Source organism: Phalacrocorax carbo, chromosome 34 (assembly GCF_963921805.1).
Source record: "Phalacrocorax carbo chromosome 34, bPhaCar2.1, whole genome shotgun sequence".
NCBI lineage: Eukaryota > Metazoa > Chordata > Aves > Suliformes > Phalacrocoracidae > Phalacrocorax > Phalacrocorax carbo.
Genome location: NC_087546.1, coordinates 507,573 through 526,545, shown reverse-complemented (window position 1 = coordinate 526,545; position 18,973 = coordinate 507,573). Strand labels below are relative to the sequence as shown.

Below are 18,973 nucleotides of genomic sequence, written 5' to 3'. Positions count from 1 at the left end.
AGCACCGCCGCGGATCCCTCCGCGCCGCCACCGCCCGCTTCCTTCCGCATCCCCCCGCCGTTACCGGGGCTGCGCCCCTCCCCCGCCCCACCCGCCCCATCTCGCGGCTGCTGTTAACGGGGCGGGGGGGGGGGGGGGCGGGTGCGACGGCGTACGCCGTTTCCGTAACGAAGCGGAGGCCAACCGGACGCCTTACGCCGATTGCGCAGGCGCTGCGCCATCCGCGCGGGCCCTTACGCCGATTGCGCGGGCGCTACGCCACCCCCGCGGGGCCTTACGCCGGTTGCGCAGGCGCCGGCAGCCCTTTACCCGTAGGCGCGGGGCGGCGGCCGCTACGCCGTTTGCGTGGCGCGCGCTGTTGGCGCGGCGGCGGCGGCGGGGGCGGGGCCGTATCCGTGCGCCGCGCACGCACCCTCCGGTCCCGGCCCGGTCCCGGTCCCGGTCCCGGTCCCGGCCCGGCCATGAAGTTCCTATACAAGGAGGAGCACCCGTTCGAGAAGCGCCGCTGCGAGGGCGAGAAGATCCGTAAAAAGTACCCGGACCGTGTCCCGGTGAGTGGCGGGGACCGGCGGGGTGGGGGCCCTTCGCCACAGCCCTCCGGGACCCCCCGAGGGACCCCCGGAACTGCCTGGGAACGCCCCCCCGGGATCGCCTGGGGATCCCCCGGGACACCCTGGGAACCTCCCGGGGTCGCTTGGGGAACCCCTGGGGCTCCCCGAGACCCCCCGGGAGCCCCCCGAAACCTCCTGGGTCCCCTCGGGTCCCCCCGGAGTCACTGCGGACCCCCCGGACCCCCCTGCTCCGAGGCACCCAGGCGTCCGGTGTCCCCCCCACCGTGACACCCCCCAGTGACACCCCCTCCCCTTTCCTTGCCAGGGGACCGGACGCTCGGGACCCCCCTTGGGGACCCTCCCCAAGTGTCAACATCCCGGGATCCCTCCCCGAGCTCATCCCACAGCCCCCCCCTGCCCCGACCACCGCATCCCCCTTCCCCATCGCTCCCCCCGCCAAGGCTGACCCGGTGGGGGGGGGGCCACCCCCCCCTTCTTCGGTGGGGTCCCCGCACCCATCGCCCCCCCTTCGCCCCCCCAGGTCATCGTGGAGAAGGCGCCGAAGGCCCGAATCGGGGACCTGGACAAGAAGAAGTACCTGGTGCCCTCGGACCTGACAGGTGGGGGCGGGGGGGGGGATTAGGGGGGATGTGGGGTGTTGTGGGGGGTCCTTTGGCCCCCCGTCACCGCCCCCCCCTCCCCCATAGTGGGCCAGTTTTACTTCCTGATCCGGAAGCGGATCCACCTGCGGGCCGAGGACGCGCTTTTCTTCTTCGTCAACAACGTCATCCCCCCCACCAGCGCCACCATGGGCCAGCTCTACCAGGTGGGGGGCTGGGGGGCGTGGGGGGGGCGTGGGGGGACTGGGGAAGTGTTGGGGGGTGTTTGGGGGGGGGGCTGGGGAGGTGTAAGGGGGTGTTTTGGGGGGTGGCGGGGTGTTTGGGGGGGCTGGAGAGGTGTTAGGGGGGCATTAGGGCGGCGTTTAGGGGGCTGGGGAGGTGTTAGGGGGTTTGGGGGGGCGAGGGGGGCTGGGGGTGAACCTGGTGTGTGGGAAGGAGGAGTGGGGTGGGACGGGGGTGGGACGGGGGTGTGGGGGGGGTTGGGGCCCTGTTAAGGAGGGGCTGGGGTGGAGGGGGTTCAGTGGGGTGTTTGGGGGTCCGGCAGCTCGGGGGGGCTGTGGGGAAACCTGGGGTGCAGGAGGGGGAGTGGGGTGAGGGGGGGGTGGGGGGGTTCAGGGGGTTGTGGGGGGTGGGGGGTGGCTGGAGGCTCAGCAGGTCGGAGGGGATGGGGGGGACCTGGGTGGTTTGGAGGGGGAGGGGGGGCTTGGGGAGGGGTACGGGGAGGGGGTTGGGGGGCGGGGTGCAGGAGGGGGAGTGGGGTGGGAGGGGGGATGGGGGGGAGTTGGGGCGCCCCCTGACTCGGGTGAGGTCCCTGGGGGGCCCCGTGGGGCTGGGGGTGACCCAGCCCCCCCCCGACCCCCCCCAGGAGCACCACGAGGAGGATTTCTTCCTGTACATCGCCTACAGCGACGAGAGCGTCTATGGGGCCTGAGCCCCCCCCCCACGCCCCCCCCCGGCCCCTCGGCCTCGGCCTCAATAAACGCGACGGAGCCGCCGAGCGGCCTCGGGACTCCTTTGTGCGGGGGGGGTGGGGTGGGGGAGCGGGGGGGTGGGGTGGGGGAGCGGGGGGTGGGGGTGGGGGAGCGGGGGGTGGGTGGGGGAGGGGGAGCGGCGGCGGCGGGGGGAGGGGGCTGGGACTACAAGTCCCAGCGTGCCCCGCGCCGGAAGCGGGGTGATGGCGCGGCTCGCGGGCGGCGCATGCGCTGTGCGGGGAGGGGCGGGGCGCAGCGGGCGGGGGGCGGGGCGGGGCGGGGCGGGGGCGGCGCGGAGCGAGGCGGCACCGGACGGGAACGACGGACGGAGGGAGCCGGGGCCCGACCCCGCCGCGGGGCCGCCGCCATGGCCGAGCCCGGCCCCGACGGTACCGGCGCCGGGGGAACGGGGGGAGGGGGCCGGGAGCGGAGCACCCGGGGGGCCGGGACCGGAGGGGCGGGGGGGGGGGGGGGGAAGAGAGCGAAGAGAGCGGGAGCGCCGGCACCGGCGTGGGGGGGGGGGAAGCACCGGTACCGGGGAGGCACGAGGGAGCACCGGGGGAGTTGATGTGGAGCACCGGAGCACCGGGGGTGCCAGCAGCGGGGGCCACCGGGAGCTCCGGGGCGGGGGAGGGGAGGGGGGAAGGAGGGAGCGGGAGCGCCGGCACCGGGACGGGGGGAGCGCCGGTACCGGGGTGGATCAGAGCACCGGGGCGGGGGGGGGGGGGGCTGGAGCACCAGGAGTCGCGCGGCGGGGGGGGGCACCGGGACGGGCAGCGGGGGGAACTGGAGCACCGGGAGTACCGGTACCGGGGCGGGGGGGGGGTGTCTCCTGGGGGAAAGCGTGGCCGGGCGCGCGGTCCCGGGACGGGGCGGGGGGGGGCGGGGTGGAAGGGTACGGAGAACAGGACGGGGGGGTTGTTGGAGAACCGGGACCAGCCCCGGGGCGCACACCGGGGGTGGGGGGGAGGGGAGCTGGAGCGAGCGCGGGGGGGGGGGGGTACTGGGGGGGCCTCCGGGAACGGCGCGTGGCGGGGGGGGGAAAGCGGTCCCGGCGCCGGAGCGGCCGCACCCTGAACTCCCGGTACCGGGGGGCGCTCCCGGGGGGGCCCCTCCAGAGCCCCTCCCCACGTCGGGGCTCGCGGTCCCGGTGTAACCCCCCCCCTTCCCCTCCCCCACAGACCCGCTCCCGAGCCTGAAGGCGGAGACGCAGGTGAGGGGGGTGGGGAACGGGGAGGGGGGGCGACCGGGGATTACCGGGAGGGGGGAGGGGGATCCGGGAGTTCCACCGGTAACCCGGGCCGGGCAGGCGGGAGCGGCGCCCGCCTCATTAACCCTCGCGGCGCCGGTACCGGGAGGGGGGGGAACGGGGGGGAACGGGGCGGGGGGGTACCGGGGGGGGGGGGGGGAGACGGGAAGTCCCGGGAGGGGAGGTGGTGGTGGGGGGGAATGTTCCCGGTGCTCAGAGCCCCCCCCCCCCGGTACCCGCAGCCCCCCGAGAAGCGCCGCCGAACGATCGAGGACTTCAACAAGTTCTGCAGCTTCGTCCTGGCCTACGCCGGTTACATCCCGGCGGCGGCCGAGGTGAGCCCCGGGGCACCGGGGAGGCACTGAAAGGGGGGGGGGGGGGGGGGGGCACCGGGCGGCACGGGGGGTGGGGGGGGCTGGGGAAGGTAGTACCAGGCACCGGGGTTCGCGGACGGCCCCAGGAGCGGCGGTGCCGCCCCCTGTCCCGGCCCCCCACCGGGACACCCCACCCCCCCCAGGCCCTGCCGCCGGCCCCCCCGGCCCCATCTTGTACCGGCGCCTCCATTTCCCGGCGTGCCCCGCGCCGCGCGGGGGGATGACGGGAGTTGTAGGCTCGGCTTAGCCCCCCCACGGGACCGTGGGTCCCGGCGTGCCCCGCGCCGCGCGGGGCATGATGGGAGTTGTAGGCCCCCGGCCGCCGCCCCGTTGGCCTACAAGTCCCGGCGTGCTCCGCGTGGCGCCGCCATTTTGGGGCGGGCGGCGGTGGGGGGTGATGGGAAATGGAGTCCCGGGGCAGTTTGGGGGGGGGTCGGGGCACCCCCAGGTGAGGTGGGGGCTTGAGAAGACCCTGAGGTAGGGGGTTCAGGGGGGTTCCCGCTGGTTGGGCGGGTCAGGGCTCAGCGGGGATGGGGGCACCCCCAGGGTGGTGGGTGCATCTGGGGGTCTGGGGTAGCCCCCCTTGATTGGGGGGGAGATGAGGGGGTTCGAGGGTCAGCAGTGGGGAGGGGTTTGGGGCACTCTTGGGATGGGGTTCGTGGGGGATGAGGGAGTTTGGGGCAGCCCCCCATGATGGGGGATGGGAGATGAGGGGGTTTGGGGCTCATGGGGATGGGGGGGGGGCACTGCCAGGCTGAGGGTCTGGGGGCTGAGGGGGTTTGGGGCAGCCCCCCATGATGGGGGTTGGGAGATGAGGGGGTTTGGGGCTCATGGGGATGGGGGGGGGCACTGCCAGGCTGAGGGTCTGGGGGCTCAGGGGGTTTGGGGCGGCCCCCCATGATGGGGGATGGGAGATGAGGGGGTTTGGGGCTCATGGGGATGGGGGGGGGCACTGCCAGGCTGAGGGTCTGGGGGCTGAGGGGGGTTTGGGGCGGCCCCCCATGATGGGGGTTGGGAGATGAGGGGGTTTGGAGCCCATGGGGATGGGGGGGGCACTGCCAGGCTGAGGGTCTGGGGGCTGAGGGGGTTTGGGGCGGCCCCCCCATGATGGGGGTTGGGAGATGAGGGGGTTTGGGGCTCATGGGGGATGGGGGGGGGCACTGCCAGGCTGAGGGTCTGGGGGCTCAGGGGGTTTGGGGGCAGCCCCCCATGATGGGGGTTGGGAGATGAGGGGGTTTGGGGCTCATGGGGATGGGGGGGGCACTGCCAGGCTGAGGGTCTGGGGGCTGAGGCACTTTGGGGCGGCCCCCCCCTCTTGCGGGGAGGGGAGGACGTGGGGGTCCCGGGCACCCCCAGGACGGGGAGGAGAGGCGGGGGGCTCCGGGGCCCCCCCTGAGCCCTCGTCGCCCCCCCAGGAGAGCGGCTGGCCGTCGTCGGGGCCCAGCTCCCCGCTGGGGGCCGGGCCGGGCCGGAGGGGGGCGAGGGCTGGGGCTCGGCCCCCGCCGCCCTGCGCACCATCGAGACCTTCGTCCGCAAGGCCAAGTCCTCCAAGAAGCGGGGGCCTGGGGCGCCTGGCCCCCCCCGAGAGCGCCCTGCTCGACAAGATGCGCCTCAAGGACTCCCTGTTCGACCTGCCGCCCCCCCCCCGGAGCCCCCCCCCGCGCCCCCCCGGCGGCGGGAGCGGCGCAGCCGGCGGGGGGGAACCGGGGGGACCCCGGGGGGGGCCGCGGGGAGCCCCGCTCCCGCATCAAGAAGAGCAAGAAGCGGCGGTGGAAGAAAGGGGAGCGGGAGGGGGGCCAAGGCGTCCCCCAGCGAGACGGACTCGGAGGAGGAGCCGGCGTCTCCCCCGCCCCCCCCCCCCGCCCCCCGAGACGGGGGTCGAACCCCGGGAGGCGGCGGGGGGCAAGCTGGGGGGCGGGGGGGGGGCGCGAAGGAGGGCGGCAGCACCGAGACGAGCCGCGACGGCGACGGCGACGGCAGCTCCAGCGAGGGCGAGATGCGGGTGATGGACGAGGACATCATGGTGGAGTCGGGTGAGTGGGGGGGCCGGGGGGGGGGCGCCCGCCTGCCCCCCAAACTCCCTGCTGCCCCCCGCCGTGGGGGACCCCCAGGCAGGGCGGTGCAGGGACGGTTCTGGGGCGCCCCCGAGCCCCCAGCCTACCCCCCGAGCCCCCCTGAGCCCCCAGCCTACCCCCGAGCCCCCCTGAGCCCCCCAGCCTGCCCCCTGGCCTGCCCCCTGAGCCCCCCAGGCTACACCCTGACCCACCCTGGGCCCCCCAAGCCCCCCAGCCTACCCCCTGAGCCCCCCGAGTCCCCCAGCACCCTCCTCACCCCGCTGGCCTGGGGCCGCACCAAGCAGGGTGGTCCAGGGATTGTTTATGGGTCCCCCCAACTCTTTTGGGGTCCCCTCACACCCCCCCAGTGTGCCCCAAACCCCTCAGCACCCTCCCACTGTCCTCAGCATGCCCCCAGTGTCACCCCCCAGTGCCCCCCAGTATCGTCCCCAGCTCCCTGCTGCCCCCAGCTTGGGGCCACACCAGGAAGGGGGATGCAGTGATCACCTAGGGGTCCCCCCAAGCCTTCCCTTTTGGGGTGCCCTGACCCCCCAGTGACTCCCAAGACCACCAGCACCCTCCTACTGCCCCCCAGTGCACCCCAGTGACCCCCAGCATCCCCCCAGCGTCCTCCCAACACCCCCCACACCCCAGGGCCACAGCAGGGCAGGGTGACCCAGGGCTGGTTTGGGGTCCCCCTGACCCTTCCCTCTCGGGGTTCCCTGACCTCCCAGTGCCCCCAACCCCCCCAGCATCCCCCCCTGCCCCTTCCCCTTGCCCCCAGCACCCCCCAGCATCCCCCCAGCACCCTCCCAGCGCCCTCCCAGTGCCCCCACCCCAGGGCCACAGCAGGCAGGGTGACCCAGGGCTGGTTTGGGGTCCCCCTGACCCTTCCCTCTCGGGGTCCCCTGACCTCCCAGTGCCCCCAGCATCCCCCTCCCAGTGCCCCCAGCATCCCCCCAGCATCCCCCAGCATCCCCCAGCGCCCTCCCAGTGCCCCCACCCCAGGGCCACAGCAGGCAGGGTGACCCAGGGCTGGTTTGGGGTCCCCCTGACCCTTCCCTCTCGGGGTCCCCTGACCTCCCAGTGCCCCCAACCCCCCCAGCATCCCCCCAGCGCCCCCCAGCATCCCCCCAGCACCCTCCCAGCGCCCTCCCAGTGCCCCCACCCCAGGGCCACAGCAGGCAGGGTGACCCAGGGCTGGTTTGGGGTCCCCCTGACCCTTCCCTCTCGGGGTCCCCTGACCTCCCAGTGCCCCCAACCCCCCCAGCATCCCCCCAGCGCCCCCCAGCACCCTCCCAGCGCCCTCCCAGTGCCCCCACCCCAGGGCCACAGCAGGCAGGGTGACCCAGGGCTGGTTTGGGGTCCCCCTGACCCTTCCCTCTCGGGGTCCCCTGACCGGCCCCCCCCCCGCGGCCCCCCCAGGCGACGACTCGTGGGACCTGATCACCTGCTACTGCCAGAAGCCGTTCGCGGGGCGGCCGATGATCGAGTGCAGCCAGTGCGGGACGTGGATCCACCTCTCCTGCGCCAAGGTCAAGAAGAACAACGTCCCCGACGTCTTCTACTGCCAGAAGTGCAGGGAGGGGCCCCGCCGCGCCCCCCCCCGCAGCCCCCCGCCCCGGGGGGGACCCCTAGCGCCCCCTGACCCGGGGGGGTGAGCGCCCCCCCCCCCCCCCCCCAGCCCCCCTGCCCCGGCCCCACGGACCCAGGGAGGAATGGGGGGGGGGGGGGGGGGTGCGGGGGTTTGGGGGGGGCCTCAGGGATGGGACTCAGGCGGTTTGGGGGTCCCTCGCCCCTGGGGTGTGTGCGTGGGGGGGGCCCTTGCCCCAGGCTGGGAGATTTGGGGGACCCTCACCCCCCCACACTCCCTAAGATGGGAGGTTTGGTGGTCCCTTATCCCCAAGATGGGGGAGTTTGGGGGTCCTGCACCCCCATAATGGGGGGTTTGGGGGGCCCTCACCCCACGCCGTGAGGTTTGGGGGAGCCTCAGGTGTGTGTCCCCCCCCAGAATGGGGGATTTGGGGGACCCTTACCCCATGCCATGAGGTTTGGGGGAGCCTCAGGTGTGTGTCCCCCCCCAGAATGGGGGATTTGGGGGGCCCTTACCCCACGCTGTGAGGTTTGGGGGAGCCTCAGGTGCCCCCCCAGGATGGGGGGGTAGGGGACACTCACCCCCAGAACAGACTAGATTTGGGGGACCCTCACCCCAGCGTGTGAGGTTTGGGGGGAGCCTCGTCTGCGTGTCCCCAGGATGGGGGGGGCTGGGGGGACCCTCACCCCCCACAGACAGGACAACGGAGGTTTGGGGGTGACCCCCAACCCCCCCAGGGCAGGAGAGGTTTAAGGGGACCCCCACCCCCAGCCACAAGGTTTAGGGGGACCCCCACCCCGCGGGGGTCCCAAGTCTCAGGGGCTGTGGGGGACCCTCACCCCAGGCCACAGGCAGTGGGGGGGTCCTTGCCCCGGGAGGTTTTGGGGGCCCCCCCAGGTGTACAGTCAGGCTGTAAATAGAGGGGGGAAGCGGTTTTTCATGTGTGTTATTTTTTTAAACTTTTATTTCCTTGTACCCCCACTTTTTCCTTGGGGGGGGGGGAGGGGAGCCTGCCCCTCCCCTCCCCCCCCCCGGTTTGGGGGTGCTTGGATGGTTGGAGCATTGTGGGGGGGAACCCCAAAACCAGCCCGGGTCTGCCCCACTGGCCCCCGGGGGGGGCTGGGTGGGGTTTGGGGGGTCCTGTTCCCGCCCCCCCCCTTGTTTTAAGAATAATATTTTGGAGCGGGGGGGTGGGGGGGGGCGCGCCCCACCACCCCCCCCCCCAACTGTAAATAAACAGCGCCGCGGCCTTCGTATGGGGGGGTCAGTGTCCCTCTGTCCGTCCGCGCCTCCGCCCCCTCCCCAAGCATCCATGGGGGGGGTCCCTCCTGTCCGGGGGGACCTCCCTGTGGGGGTACAGCCCGCCCCTCCCCCCCCGTGAGGGTACAGCCCCCCCCGTGGGGATACAACCCCCTATGGGGGTACAGCCCCCCCCCCGTGGGGGTACAGCCCCCGCCGTGGGGGTACAGCCCCCCCCCCGTGGGGATACAACCCCCTATGGGGGTACAGCCCCCCCCCGTGGGGGTACAGCCCCCCCCCCCCGTGAGGGTACAGCCCCCGCCGTGGGGACCCCCGGCCCCGCAGGGACCTCGAAGGGGGCGTGTCCAACCCGGCAGGCCCCGCCCCGTGGGCGGGAGGACGAGGAGGTCACCATGGCGACGGGGCGGGAACAGCCCGGCAGTGGGCGGGGCGCGGTCACCGTGGCGACGGGCGCCATTTTGGCTCGGTGGTCCCAGCCGGCCGCGGGCGCCATCTTACGGCGGGGCGGCGGCGGCGGCGGGGGGGGGCGGGAGCGCACCGGGCGGGGGCGGGGCTCCGCCCGCCGGTTCCTCAGCACGCATTAGCACTACGTTTCCCATCGTGCCCCGCGCGGGGCCGGGCCCGCCCGGCCCGTGACCTTGGCGGGGAGGGGCGGGGGGACACCGGGACACCGGCGGGACGGGTCCGGGACACCGGCGGCGAGATGCACGGAGCGGCCGGGATGGGGCTGGGGCTGGGCCTGCGCCTGCTCCGCCGGGCCCCGCCGGGGTGAGCCCCGGGGGCGGGGGGTCCCGGGGGCGGGGGGGGTCCCGGCGTTTTGGGAGCCTTCGTGGTTCGAGGGGGGGTCCCCGGGATTGAGGGGGGGGTCCCGGGATTGAGGGGGGGGTCAGGGGGAACCCCCGGGTTCCGGGAGGCTCCGCGGGCTGGGGGGGGCAGCGCTTCGGGGGACCCCCGTATTTTGAGGGGGGGCAGCACTTGGGAACCCATCAGTTCTTGTCGGGGGGGTTGGGGGTCCCCGCGGTTTTGGGGGGTCCCCGGGGCCGGGGGGGGGGCGGGGTTTGGGGGGCTTTGGGAGCCCCCCGGTGGGGGCGGGGAGGCTTGGGGGGGTCCCCCGGGTTTAGGGGTCCCGCTGTGACCCCCCCCCGCCCCCATCCCCAGGCTCGGGGGGGCCCGGCTGCAGAGCACGCATGAGGCTGAGGTAGGGACCCCCCAAAAACACCCCACCCCGCCCCCCCCCCGGGATTCCCCCCCCGTGACGTCAGAAGTGGGGCAAAGGGCGCGAGCTGGAAACTGGGGGAAAGGTGACGGGGGGGGGGCGGGGCGGGGCCCTGGGGGGGCCCGGGGGTTTTGGGGGGACCCCTGGGGGGGGGGTCGCCGCGGGGGGAGGGTTGGCGTTGTTTGGGGGTGCGGTGTGGGGGTCCCAAGGGCTGGGAGTCCCTTGGGGGGGGTTTGGGGGTTCCGGGGGGGGGGTATGGGGGGGTTTGGGGGTCCCGGGGGGGGGTTGGGGGGTACCAAGAGGGTTTGGGGGTGTGGGGAATTTGGGGGAGAGTTAGGGGTGGAGGGGGGGTGGGTTTAGGCGAGGTCAGAGGGGTTTGAGGGGTCTGGGGAGGATCTGGGGGGGGGTGGAGGGTTTTGGGGAGGTCTGGGGGGGGTTGGGGGGGGGCAGGATTTGGGGTGCTCTCACCCCCCTCCGCAGGCCGTGCTGCACAAGACTGGAGCCCCGGTGGCAGCGGCGACGGTGGCTGCGGCCCCCCCTAAGGCCCAGCCCGTCATGGAGGTGAGTGGGGGGTCCGGGGGGGGTGCAGCGCTCGGGGGGGGCCACCGCATGCCCCCCAATATTTCCCCCCCCCAGCAGTCCAAGTCCTTCGCCGTGGGGATGTTCCTGGGGCGGCTGAACACGGAGCAGGTCTTCCCGTACCCCTCAGGTAGGGGGGACCCCAAAATGGGGGGGGGACACACCCCAAAAGGCTGGGGAGGGACCGGGGAGGGGGGTCAGCCCCCCGTTTCGGGGCCCCCCCGGTGACCCCCCGCGTCCCGCAGCGCTGAGCGAGGAGCAGGAGCAGACGCTGCAGGAGCTGGTGGGACCCGTCACCCGCTTTTTTGAGGTGCAAAGGGAGGATTTTGGGGGCGACACCCCTCCCGAGGGGGTCTGCACCCCTTTTTCCCAGGGCGGCTTGGGTCTGGGGGGTCAGTTTGGGGGTGCCCCCGCCCTGACCCCCCCCCGCAGGAGGTGAACAACCCGGCCCGTAACGACGCGCTGGAGCGGGTGGAGGAGGCGACGATGCAGGGGCTGAAGGAGATGGGGGCCTTCGGGCTGCAGGTGCCCCCCGAAATGGGGGGGCTGGGGCTCTCCAACACCCAGGTGAGGGTCGGGACCCACCCAGGACCCCTCCAGCCCTCCTCCAGCCCCTTGGGGACCCCCTTCAGCCCCCCTGGGACCCCTCCAGCCCTCTTCCAGCCCCTTGGGGACCCCCTTCAGCCCCACCTGGACCCCCCCTGCCCCGGGGACCCCTTCAGCCCCCCTCCAGGACCCCTCCAGCCCTCCTCCAGCCCCTTGGGGACCCCCTTCAGCCCCACCCTGGATGCCCCCTGCCCTGGGGACCCCTTCAGACCCCCCCAGGACCCCTTCAGTCCCTCAGGGACCCCTGTCAGATACCCCAATCCTGCTCGGCCCCCGCCATGTCTGGGAGACCCTTTTCAGCCCCCACCCAGAGACCCCCTCTGTCCTTGAGGACCCCCTTCAGATGCCCCCAAGCCCCTGGGGACCCCCATCAGCCCCCCCGCCAAAACCCCTGGTGACTTCAGCCCCCCCCAGGGGCCCCGTACCCCATGGGGACCCCCCCCCCCCAGCTCTCCCAAGCCCCCAGATACTCTTCCCCCCCCTTGGGGACCCCTTTCGACCACCCCCGGGGACCCCTTTCGACCACCCCCAGGGACCCCCTCTGCTCATGGGGACCCCCTTCTGATAAGCCCAACCCCCTTGAGCGCTCCTCCTCCCCCTTGGGGACCCTCTTCACCCCTCCCAAGGAACCCCCTCCGCCCCTGGGACCCCCCCCATCCCTCCCCAAGCCCCCAGGGCCCCCCAGCCCCCCCTAACCATGTGTGTGTGTCCCCCCCCAGTACGCCCGGCTGGTGGAGATCGTGGGCCAGCACGACCTGGGGGTGGGCATCACGCTGGGAGCCCACCAGTCCATCGGCTTCAAGGGGCTGCTCCTCTACGGGACCCCCGCCCAGAAAAAGAAATACCTGCCGCGCCTGGCCACCGGTACGGGGCCGCGGTGACGGGGAGGGGGGTCCGCGGGGGGAGGCGGCGACCCCCGTGACGCCCCCCGCGGCCCCCCACCCACCCAGGGGAGACGGTGGCGGCTTTTTGCCTGACGGAGCCGGGCAGCGGCTCGGACGCCGCCTCCATCCGGACGCGGGCGCAGCCCAGCCCCTGCGGCACCTTCTACACCCTGGACGGCAGCAAGATCTGGATCAGGTGGGGAGGGGTCCCGGGGGGCGCGGGGGGGGGGCTCTGGGCGCTCATCGCCCACCCCTGCGCCCCCCACCCCCGCAGCAACGGGGGCCTGGCCGAGATCTTCACGGTGTTCGCCAAGACGCCGCTGCGGGACGAGGCGACGGGGGAGACGAAGGAGAAGATGACGGCGTTCATCGTGGAGCGCGGCTTCGGGGGGGTCACGCAGTGAGTGGGGGGCTCGGGGAGGGGCTCGGGGGGGCGCCGGCCCCTCCCCGGCCCCTCCCCGACCCCTCGCCCCCCCAGCGGTGCCCCCGAGAAGAAGATGGGGATCCGGGCGTCGAACACGGCGGAGGTTCACTTCGAGGGGGTGCGGGTCCCCGCCGAGAACGTCCTGGGGGCGCCCGGGGGGGGCTTCAAGGTGGCCATGAACATCCTCAACAACGGGCGCTTCGGGATGGCCGCCGCCATGGCCGGCACCATGCGGGGGGTCCTGGCCAAGGCCGTGAGTACCCCCGCACCCCCCCGCACCCCGCTCTGCGCTGCTGGGGGTCCCTCGGCCACCCCCAACCTGCCATAGCTGCCTTTGTGCCCCCCACCCCCCCCCCGCCGGGCCCCTCCGTGCACCCTGACACCCCCCCCAGGCCCCTGTGTGCACCCTGACCACCCCCAGGGTCCCCTCGGGGCCCCCCAGGACCCCTCTGTGCACCCTGACCACCCCCAGGATCCCCTCAGGGCCCCCCCAGGCCCCTCTGTGCACCCTGACGCCCCCCCCAGGACCCCTCTGTGCATGCTGACCCCTCCCCAGGATCCCCTCGGGGCCCCCCAGGACCCCTCTGTGCACCCTGACCCCTCCCCAGGATCCCCTCGGGGCCCCCCCAGGACCCCTCTGTGCACCCTGACCCCTCCCCAGGATCCCCTCGGGGCCCCCCTGAGCCCCTCTGTACACTCTGACCCCCCCCCCCCAGGACCCCTCTGTGCACCCTGACCCCTCCCCAGGATCCCCTCGGGGCCCCCCAGGACCCCTCTGTGCACCCTGACCCCCCCCCGGGCCCCTGTGTGCACCCTGACCCCCCCAACACCCCTTCATCCCCCCCTCCATGTTCCTGGGGGGCCCTGATCACCCGTCAGGACCCCCTCTGTGTCCCGCCCCCCGCAACCCCTCTGTCCCCTCGAGCCCCCCCACCCCCCTGACTACCCTGGGGACCCCCCCATGATCCCCCCCACGGCCCCTCATCCCCCTGGGGCTCCTTTCCTCCCCCCCCCCCAGCATCCTGGGGGGCTCCTGGCCAAACCCGTGAGGCCTGGGACCCCCCCAGCCCCCCCAGCCCCCCCCACCGCCGTGCCCCTCCCCCCAGGTGGAACACGCCGCCACCCGCACCCAGTTTGGGGACAAGATCCACAATTTCGGGGCCATCCAGGAGAAGCTGGCGCGGATGGCGCTGCTGCAGTACGTCACCGAGGTGGGTGCCGGGGCGGGGTGGGGGGGCTGGGGGGGCACTCTGGGGGTGTCGCCGCCCCCAACGCCCCCCTGCCCCCCCCCCCCCCAGTCCATGGCGTACATGATCAGCGCCAACATGGACCAGGGAGCCACCGACTTCCAGATCGAGGCCGCCATCAGCAAGATTTTCGGCTCGGTGAGGGGCTTTGGGGGGCTGCGGGGGGCGGGGGGCTGGTTTTGGGGACCCCCCGAGGGGCGCTGGGGGGCCGGGGGGGGGGTCTCTCACCCCTGTGCTCGCGGCAGGAGGCGGCCTGGGCCGTGACAGACGAGTGCATCCAGGTGATGGGAGGGATGGGCTTCATGCAGGTGAGTGGGGACCCCCCCCTGGGGCGTGGGGCTGCCCCCCAAGGGGTGGGGTGGCCCCCTGGGTTGCGGGGACCCCCCCCGGACCCCCGTCGCTGCCCCGCAGGAGGCCGGCGTCGAGCGGGTGATGCGGGACCTGCGCATCTTCCGCATCTTCGAGGGCACCAACGACATCCTGCGCCTCTTCGTCGCCCTCAACGGCTTCCAGGTGGGGGGGGGGGGGCGCTGGGAGCCCTGGGGGGGCGCTGGGAGCGCGGGGGGGCACTGGGGGGGGAGCTGGGGGGGCACTCAGGGGGCACTGGGGGTGCTGGGAGCAATGGCGGGGGGCTGAGGTGGGGCGTTGGGGGTCCTGGGGGGAAGGTGGAGGGAGCGGGGGCTGCAGCAGGGGGAGTGTTGGGGGGCTGGGGGCCCCCCCCAGGTTTGGGGCCCCCACCCCTGACCGCCCTGGGGGTTCCCCCCCCCCTCCCCTCCCCAGACTTTGGGGGTGCAGCTCCGGGGCCTGCAGAAAGCCCTGAAGAACCCCCTGGGCAACATGGGGGTCCTGGCTGGAGAGGTCACCCGCCGCCTCCGCAGGTACTGGGGGGGCCCCGACCCGTCCCGACCCCCCCCAGAGCCCCCCCCTTCTCCCGGGGTGGGCAGTTTGGGGGGGGTCTCACTGCTCTGCCCCCCCTCCAGGAACGTGGGGCTGGGCTCGGGGCTCTCCCTGCGGGACCACGTGCACCCCGACTTGCAGGAGAGCGCCCAGAAGGTGAGTGGGGGGCGCTGGGGGGGCTGGCGGGGGCGCTGGGGGGGCTGGGGGAGCCCCCCCACCCTGACACCCCCCCCTCCCCAGACCCTGCAGTGCTTGGAGCTCTTCGCTCAGACGGCCGACGCGCTGCTGCTGAAGCACGGCAAGAAGATTGTGGGTGAGCGGGGGCGGCTTTCGGGGGTCCCCAGGGCCTGAGGGGCCCCCATGGGGGTGAGGGGGTCCTGGGGACCCTCCTTAGCGAGGTGGGGGGGCTCTGCCCCAACCCTGGGGGTGCCAGGGGGTGATTTAGGGGTGCTGGGAAGGGGGTCCCCCATCCTTGGGGGGACCAGGGTTGGTTTGGGGGGGCTCGGGGTGGTTTGCGGGGGCTCACCCCCATCTTTGGGGGGACCAGGGGTGGTTTGGGGGGGCTCACCCCTTCTCTGGGGGGTGTCACCCCTTCTCTGGGGGGTGTCACCCCTTCTCTGGGGGGTGTCAGTGGTGGTTGGGGGGGGCTCGGGGTGGGTTTGGGGGGACCCGCCCCCATCTTTGGGGGGACCCGCCCCCATCTTTGGGGGGACCAGGGGTGGTTGGGGGGGGCTCAGGGATAGTTTGGAGGGGCTCACCCCCATCTCTGGGGGGTGTCAGTGGTTTGGGGGGGCTCGGGGTGGTTTGGGGGGGGACTCATCCCATGCTGGGAGGGGGGGAATGGTTTGGGGGTGCCAGGGGCTCCTCCTGTCCCTGGGGGGGGTCTCCTCCTGTCCCTGGGGGGGGTCTCCTCCTGTCCCTGGGGGGGGTCTCCTCCTATGCCTAAGGTGGGGTTTGGGGGTGGGAGGGCTCCCCCCTTTCCGAGGGGGGTTGGGGTTGGTTTGGGGGTGCCGTGCCCCCCCCCACGTCTGTGCCCCCCCCCCAGACGAACAGTTCGTGCTGAAGCGCGTGGCCGACAGCGCCATCGACATCTACGCCATGGCCGTCGTCCTCTCCAGGTACTGGGGGGCCCCCAGACCCCCCCCCAGCCCCCCCCAGCCCCCCCCAGACCCCCCCCAGACCCCCCGGTGTGCGGGGTCGGCTCAGCTCCCCCCTTGCAGGGCGTCGCGGGCCCTGGCCATGGGGCACCCCACGGCGCAGCACGAGCGGCTCCTCTGTGACACCTGGTGCCAGGAGGTGAGGAGGGGGCCTGGGGGGCTTTGGGGGGGACCTGGGGGGGGGGCCGGTGCCCCCCCTCCGACCCCACCCCCATTTCCCCCCCACCCCAGGCCCACCAGCGGGTGTTGGCGACGCTGCGACCCCTCCCCACCGAGAGCTTCCGCAACCTGCGGGCCATCGCCCGGGCGGTGGTGGAGAGCGGGGGGGTCGCCGCCCCCACCCCCCTCGGCTTCTGACCCCCCCCCCAAGTGGAGCTGCACCCCCAACCCCGCTCTGGACCCCCAACCCTGCTCTGGACCCCCAACCCCACTCTGGACCCCCCCAGTCTCCTCCTCAATGCCCCCAACTCACCCCCAGACCCCCCCAACTTGACCCTGGACCCCCCCAAATGGACCTGGACCCCCAAAGCTGAGCCCCCCGCCCAATTCCCCCCTCCCATCCCCCCCCGCCGCAATGCCTTAACCCTGCCCCCCCCCCCCGGGCAGGCCATCTCTTCTCAGCCCCCCATTTTGGGGGAGGCGCAGCTTTGCTCCCCCTTGGGTGGGGGGGAGCAGCAACACTCCTTGGGGGGGGGGGGCTTTGGCCCCCCCCCCCCCAGATCCAGGATGGGAGTTTGGGGTGCCTTAAGGAAAGGCTGTTTTGAGGGTCCCCCCCTGGTGGTGGCAGTTTTGGAAGCCCCCCCCGGGGGGTTTGGGGACCCCCAGCGCCCCCCTCCCCTCCCTGGGGGGGGGGCTGAGTAGCCGGGGGGGCCCCCACATGTTGTGGGGGGGGCTGCTCTCGTTGTGTGCCTAATTAATCACAAATAAAGGGTGACTGCGCCCCCCCGTCTCCCTCCTGCGTCCCCGGGGGGGGCGGGGGGGGGCTGGACTGCATTTCCCACCATGCCCCGGGGCGGGGGGGGCGGGGGGGGCCCGAAATCCCCCCCATCCCCCCCCTAAGCCGCGGCTCAGCGGGGATTAGCCTGGGCCATGGCGCTGGGATGGAGGGGTGAGCGCGGGGCCGGGGGGCTCGGAGGGCCCTGCCCCACCTTGGGGGTGGGGGTGGGGGGGGTCACAGGGAGTCCCCACCCCATGGTTGGGACCCCTACCCCCTGGTGGGACCCCCTGGGGAGGGGTCTCGGGGGTTAAAGAGGTCCCTGACCCGTCCTGGGGGGGGCCTCTGACACGCTGAGGGTCCTGGAGGGGGCTACGGGGGGCCCCTGACGCATATGGGGGGCTTGGGGGGGGTCCCTGGCCCACAGTGGGGGGCGTCCAACCCATGTTGGGGGGCCCCGGGGGGTTCCAGGGGGTCCCTGCCCCAATTTGGGGGCCCTGGGGAGGGTCCAGGGACTTCCTGACCCAGGCTGGGGGCACTGGGGAGGGGTCCGGGGGGTCCCTGACACAGGTTGGGGGTACTGGGGGGGGAGTCCGGGGGGTCCCTGAGGCACATTGGGGGGGTCCGGGGGGACCCTGAGGCACGTTGGGGCACTGGGGGGGGGTCCCGGGGGGTCCCTGAGGCACGTTGGGGGGGTCCGGGGGGAGCCTGAGGCACGTTGGGGGGCACTGGGGGGGGGTCGGGGGGTCCCTGAGGCACGTTGGGGGGGGCCGGGGGGTCCCTGAGGCAAGTTGGGGGCACTGGGGGGTGGTCCCGGGGGGTCCCTGAGGCACGTTGGGGGGGGCCGGGGGGACCCTGAGGCAGGTTGGGGGCACTGGGGGGGCCGGGGGGGTCCCTGACCAGGCTGGGGGTCCCAGGCTCGGGCGCCCTGCGGCTGCTGGAGGAGGCCCTGGGCCCCCCACCCCGGCTCCGGGCGCAGCAGCTCCTGGGGGTGCTGCAGAGCCCCCTCTTCCAGGCCCTGCTCGGTACGGGGGGGCTGGGGGGGAGGTTGGGGGGCTGGGGAGTTTGGGGGGCTGGGGGGTGATGGGGGAGTTTAGGGGGCTGGGGGAGGTGATGGGGGGTGATGGAGTTTGGGGGGGCTGGGGGGTGAGGGGGGCTTGGGGGGGGCTGGGGGGGACTTTGGGGGGTTGGGGGAGGGGGGTGACACGGGGGGGTCACTGGACAAATTGAGGGATCTAATCCGTGTTGACCCCTGTTAATTAAGGGGTGTCGGGGGGGGGCAGAGCCCCTGACCCCCTCCCCATTCCCGCAGACATCCAGGAGAGCTACGAGGCGACGGTGGCGGAGGCGCCCCCCGCCCCCCCGCGGCTGCGGGTAACCCCGACCCCCCCCGACCCCCCCGACAGACACCCCCCAACCGCCGGGGGGGGCCGCGTCCCTGGGGGGTGTCGCAGCCCCGGGGGGTGTCGCAGCCCCTCGCTGGGGTGTCGCACACCCTGACACCGGCCTCAAGGTGTTGTTCAGCCTTGCGGGGCGGCGGGGTGTCGCACACCCTCCCTGGGGTGTTGCGCTCCGAGCCCGGGGTGTTGCACACCCCTCACGTGTTGCACACCCCATCGCCAGGTGTTGCACACCCTCCCTGGGGCTGCGCACACCATGCCCAGGGTGTCACGCACCATCCCTTGGGCGTCGCACACCCTCCATGGGGTGTCGCACACCCTCCCTGGGGTGTTGCACACCGTGCCCGGGGCGTCGCACACCCTCCCTGGGGTGTTGCACACCCTCCCTGGGGCGTCGCACACCGTGCCCGGGGTGTTGCACACTCTCTCTGGGGCGTCGCACACCCTCCCTGGGGTGTCGCACACCCTCCCTGGGGTGTTGCACACCGTGCCCGGGGCGTTGCACACCCTCCCTGGGGCGTCGCACACCCTCCCTGGGGTGTTGCACACCGTGCCCGGGGTGTTGCACACCCCTCACGTGTTGCACACCCCATCGCCAGGTGTTGCACACCCCTCACGTGTTGCACACCCCATCGCCAGGTGTTGCACACCCCATCGCCAGGTGTTGCACACCCCGCTGCCCTGTCGGGCTGTTGCTCGAGCTCACACCGTCCCCGGGGGGGGGGGGTCACAGCCCCTCCGCGGGGGGTCGCACACCCCGACCCCACCTCGGGGTCTCACAGCCCGTCCCCGCGGGGTCGCGGCCCTCCGCACCCCCTCGGGCTGTTGCACCCCCGCCGCTCCGGGGGGGGTGTCCCCCCCCCCCACCCCGTCACCGTGTCGGGCTGTCGCCCCCCCCCCCCGGTCCCGCCCCCCCGCTGACGGTGCTGCCTGTCGGCCCCCCCCCGGTGCCCCCC

General features: G+C 73.9%; 4 protein-coding genes across 5 annotated transcripts; all 4 read left to right on the top strand.

The window, feature by feature from the left end:
• Positions 1-164: 164 nt before the first annotated feature.
• Positions 165-2,166, top strand: GABARAP (GABA type A receptor-associated protein). Its single transcript, XM_064437663.1, has 4 exons — positions 165-551; positions 1,093-1,171; positions 1,259-1,377; positions 2,037-2,166. The coding sequence occupies exons 1-4, from the start codon at positions 462-464 to the stop codon at positions 2,100-2,102; spliced, it is 354 nt and encodes a 117-aa protein (XP_064293733.1). The 5' UTR covers positions 165-461; the 3' UTR covers positions 2,103-2,166.
• Positions 2,167-2,420: 254 nt separating this feature from the next.
• On the top strand, positions 2,421-8,669 carry PHF23 (PHD finger protein 23). The gene is given in 6 exon segments (XM_064437655.1): positions 2,421-2,531; positions 3,324-3,355; positions 3,634-3,726; positions 5,181-5,217; positions 5,220-5,798; positions 7,245-8,669. Coding segments are annotated over 6 exon segments (999 nt in total). The 5' UTR covers positions 2,421-2,509; the 3' UTR covers positions 7,481-8,669.
• Positions 8,670-9,284: 615 nt separating this feature from the next.
• Positions 9,285-16,571, top strand: ACADVL (acyl-CoA dehydrogenase very long chain). Of its 2 annotated transcripts, none has more exons than XM_064437641.1 (20): positions 9,285-9,441; positions 9,832-9,871; positions 10,370-10,450; positions 10,529-10,598; positions 10,714-10,778; positions 10,901-11,035; positions 11,794-11,938; positions 12,025-12,154; positions 12,233-12,358; positions 12,437-12,635; positions 13,489-13,593; positions 13,681-13,767; positions 13,875-13,937; positions 14,041-14,142; positions 14,410-14,507; positions 14,610-14,682; positions 14,767-14,839; positions 15,572-15,644; positions 15,747-15,822; positions 15,915-16,571. In XM_064437641.1, exons 1-20 carry the CDS (start codon positions 9,377-9,379, stop codon positions 16,038-16,040), a joined length of 1,932 nt encoding a protein of 643 aa, XP_064293711.1. In that variant the 5' UTR covers positions 9,285-9,376; the 3' UTR covers positions 16,041-16,571. The 2 variants fall into 2 exon arrangements, with proteins under 2 accessions (XP_064293711.1, XP_064293710.1); XM_064437640.1 differs by having other exon boundaries at positions 10,526-10,598.
• Positions 16,572-16,747: 176 nt separating this feature from the next.
• Positions 16,748-18,039, top strand: LOC135310361 (disks large homolog 4-like; the record flags this gene model as incomplete). Its single annotated transcript, XM_064437612.1, has 3 exons — positions 16,748-16,791; positions 17,535-17,642; positions 17,930-18,039. Coding segments are annotated over exons 1-3 (237 nt in total), but the record flags the coding sequence as incomplete, so codon positions are not given.
• Positions 18,040-18,973: the final 934 nt, after the last annotated feature.

Excerpts from the sequence above, each read along its gene's own strand:
- GABARAP (XM_064437663.1), top strand. The coding sequence starts at position 462 with ATGAAGTTCCTATACAAGGAGGAGCACCCGTTCGAGAAGCGCCGCTGC. Across the intron at positions 552-1,092 it reads AGTACCCGGACCGTGTCCCG|GTCATCGTGGAGAAGGCGCC; the intron begins GTGAGTGGCGGG and ends TCGCCCCCCCAG. Across the intron at positions 1,172-1,258 it reads GGTGCCCTCGGACCTGACAG|TGGGCCAGTTTTACTTCCTG; the intron begins GTGGGGGCGGGG and ends CCTCCCCCATAG.
- ACADVL (XM_064437640.1), top strand. The coding sequence starts at position 9,377 with ATGCACGGAGCGGCCGGGATGGGGCTGGGGCTGGGCCTGCGCCTGCTC. Across the intron at positions 9,872-10,369 it reads AGAGCACGCATGAGGCTGAG|GCCGTGCTGCACAAGACTGG; the intron begins GTAGGGACCCCC and ends CCCCCTCCGCAG. Across the intron at positions 14,508-14,609 it reads GTCACCCGCCGCCTCCGCAG|GAACGTGGGGCTGGGCTCGG; the intron begins GTACTGGGGGGG and ends CCCCCCCTCCAG.